The sequence below is a fragment of the Phalaenopsis equestris genome, unplaced genomic scaffold, assembly GCF_001263595.1.
Source record: "Phalaenopsis equestris unplaced genomic scaffold, ASM126359v1 Scaffold000334, whole genome shotgun sequence".
Lineage (NCBI taxonomy): Eukaryota > Viridiplantae > Streptophyta > Magnoliopsida > Asparagales > Orchidaceae > Phalaenopsis > Phalaenopsis equestris.
Window position 1 is genome coordinate 4,076 of NW_018164776.1, and position 2,997 is coordinate 7,072.

The following is a 2,997-nucleotide window of genomic DNA, read 5'->3' on the forward strand; positions in this document are numbered from 1 at the left end:
AGCTTCCTTCTAATATATTTTAGAATGCGGTGAAGTCATCTAGGGTTACTTGGATTACTCTCATCCATCTGATCATTTTTAGAATATTTCATCTTATGGTTGTCTTGCCAATTTATTTTAACTTGGAAGAGTGTGACATACAACCCTTTAAAAAAGTTTTTTTTACAAGTTGTTGCGTTAGTGGAAAACTTTGCCGATGACTGGATGACTTTGCCACATCAGCAGCAAAGTTGTCATTGACTTGACGATTTTTTAGATTCTCAAAAATTTTTTTATATGTCAATTTTAAAAAATCCTATTTTGAAATTTTCGCCTTAAAATCATAGAAGCATGTTAACATTTCATAGTCCTTCCATAAGATGTACTGTTCGTCTTCACTATGCATGGTAAGAAGCGAATCATATGTACTGTTCAGGAGGTTTGAATGAAGCATAATTAATTTCATTACATCTGTGTGTTATCTAATAAAATAATTGATACGCCACCAACAAATTTTCATCATCCATCACGAATCTAGAGGCAACCTTTTGAGCAAGAAAAATTCAAATCTTGATAAAAAAAGTCATCTGGAGCTCCGATTTCAGTAAATTTATAATCAAACTAACCGGCTCAATGAGAAGGACCCAATGATATCAAGGTTAGTCTAATACAAGTCAAATAAAGCCCAAATCAAGCAATTGAATCATTCTTGGAAGATTTCCAGACACATTTGAAAAATCAAACAAATGTCGAATCAGCGAGTTTATAGTCAAATCGAGCGTCTCGATAAGACAAATCCAACGAGCCCAAGATTGCTCAATTCCGACATCATTAAAGCACTCAATTTTCCATCAAATGCCATTCGATCGAGGGAAGTTCTCCAGACCGTCAAATCAAAATGGTTCAATGAGTTTATAATGAATCGAGTGTCTCGACAAGATGAATCCAACAAGCCTAAGATTACTCTATTCCGACATCGTTAAGACCTTCAAATGTCCATCAAACGTCATCCCAGTCAAAGAAAATTCTCCTGACTTTCAGATCAAGGTGGTTTATATTCCTACATTAATTGCACCCAGAACTTTATAAATAGAGCCTCATTCCTCTCATGAGAGGGGAGAGAACTTGATGCATGGGAAAAAAGCTTTGAGAAGGAGCTCAAGTCTTGCATCACTTCTGCCACTGTCGACCAACACTTGCCGGCTACCTTCAATCATCACTAATTGATGCCCATTTCTTATGACAAATTCCTTCGTGCAACGACATTGTAACTCGAGAGACATTGTATTAATTTCCTGCCTGTAGGACAAGGGTTGTACTTGTAATATTTAGTTTATAGTGGATTTTTATAATTAGGCCAAACCCCATGGTTTTTTCCCTTTATGGGCTTTCCACGTAAAAACTTCTGGTGTCATCACAGGTTGATTCCTTTTCATCTGAGTGTGTGTTGAATCCTAGTGCAATGCCAAGAAGATAATCCATTACTCTACCGCTACAAATTTTCTAGCACACATCAGTTTGGTGTCATCTATGGGAAAGTTTCAATCCCACAACTAAAGTACTTACGTGGTTTACAACATAGCCACCAGACCCAATATTTGTGAAAACGGGGCATCCTGCTCCTACACCCATCGCTCCAGGGAGCTGTCACGAAGCCAAGGGCGGCATGCTTCTTCATCTTCCCACCCTAGAAGAGGTTATCCTGCCAACGAAGGCTTTCGGGTCCTTCTATAGAAGATTGAATGCGCAAAATGGAGGAGTCTCAACTAGAGATCCTACACGGGGGATCCAAACACCAGCTGCCTACACCATTGGATGAAATTTGTTTACCATTAACTCCATGACCTACAAGAAACATACTGCTCGAAGGAACTTGTACCGGCCCACCTCCTTAAGAATGAACACTTCCCCTGTCAGGTCGTGATGCTAAACTCCTAGATACTGCAAGTTTCACTCATCCATCCTGTGCAGCTGTGGACCCCCCCCCAACTTCGCCACATCTTCCTGCCATTCCAGATGATGTCATTCATATCGAACTATGATGCCTCATCCAGGAAGAGTTCCCCTTAGAGAAAAATGATCGCTTCTACACTCACTGTAACATACATGAATCCTCTCCCTTAGCTAATGCAGTCTTCCAACACCCCATCCCAACAGGCTTTAAGCTTTTGAACATCAATACATATGAAGGGATAATCGACCCCTACGATCATATTGATCATTATTGAACCATCATGCACATTCAACGTACCTCTGATGCACTTTTGTGCCAAGTGTTCCCGACTACTCTTAAAGGACAAGCTCGAACATGGTTCTACTCTTCGTTGAGGGACATTGTAAACACCTTTAATGAGCTTGCCAGACTGTTCACAGAGCAGTTCATCGCAAATCAAAGGATCATCAAGGATTCATCCCATCTCTCGGTAGTTCACCAAAGTGAAGGAGAGTCACTGAAGGACTACTTCCGCAAATTCTCTACTGAAGCCCGTCAGATTCCGGGAGTAGATTCAGAGTTACTAAGAGGAGTCTTCCTTGGGGGGCTCCGCTCAGGACCCTTTTACTCATCATTGATGTGGGAACAGTTCACTCTTATGTTGACCTTGTTCACCGTGTTGAGGCACAAATCTCTGGATGAGGCCATCATTGCTCATAAGGAATAATTTGAGCGATTGGGGGACAAGCACAAGAATAACGATAGGGATACCAATCAAATCTCACAACAAAAAAAGTTTAGACCACAGGGGAATTATGAGCAACAATCAAAAAAATAATACACGCCACTCAGCACGTCACATGTTAGCATCTTAATGACAATCAATGATCAAGAGACTCTCAAGTGGTCGAAGCCGTTAAGAAATACAGATGGTGGAGATCAGTCTCAATATTTTCATTTCCACCAAGCAAAAGGACATTCAAATGAAAGATGTTTTCAGCTAAAGGAAGAAATTGAACGTCTAATATGCCAAGGTCACCTGGGTCATTACTTACAAGAGCAATGGGAGGGGAACCATAAGAGAA

The 2,997-nt window shown here is 40.4% G+C and overlaps 1 protein-coding gene across 1 annotated transcript; it reads left to right on the top strand.

The window, feature by feature from the left end:
- The first annotated feature begins 2,213 nt into the window (after nt 1–2,213).
- On the top strand, nt 2,214–2,639 carry LOC110025836. The gene has a single exon (XM_020726501.1). The coding sequence runs from the start codon at nt 2,214–2,216 to the stop codon at nt 2,637–2,639; it is 426 nt and encodes a 141-aa protein (XP_020582160.1).
- The last annotated feature ends 358 nt before the right edge of the window (nt 2,640–2,997 follow it).

Excerpts from the sequence above, each read along its gene's own strand:
- LOC110025836 (XM_020726501.1), top strand. The coding sequence starts at position 2,214 with ATGCACATTCAACGTACCTCTGATGCACTTTTGTGCCAAGTGTTCCCG.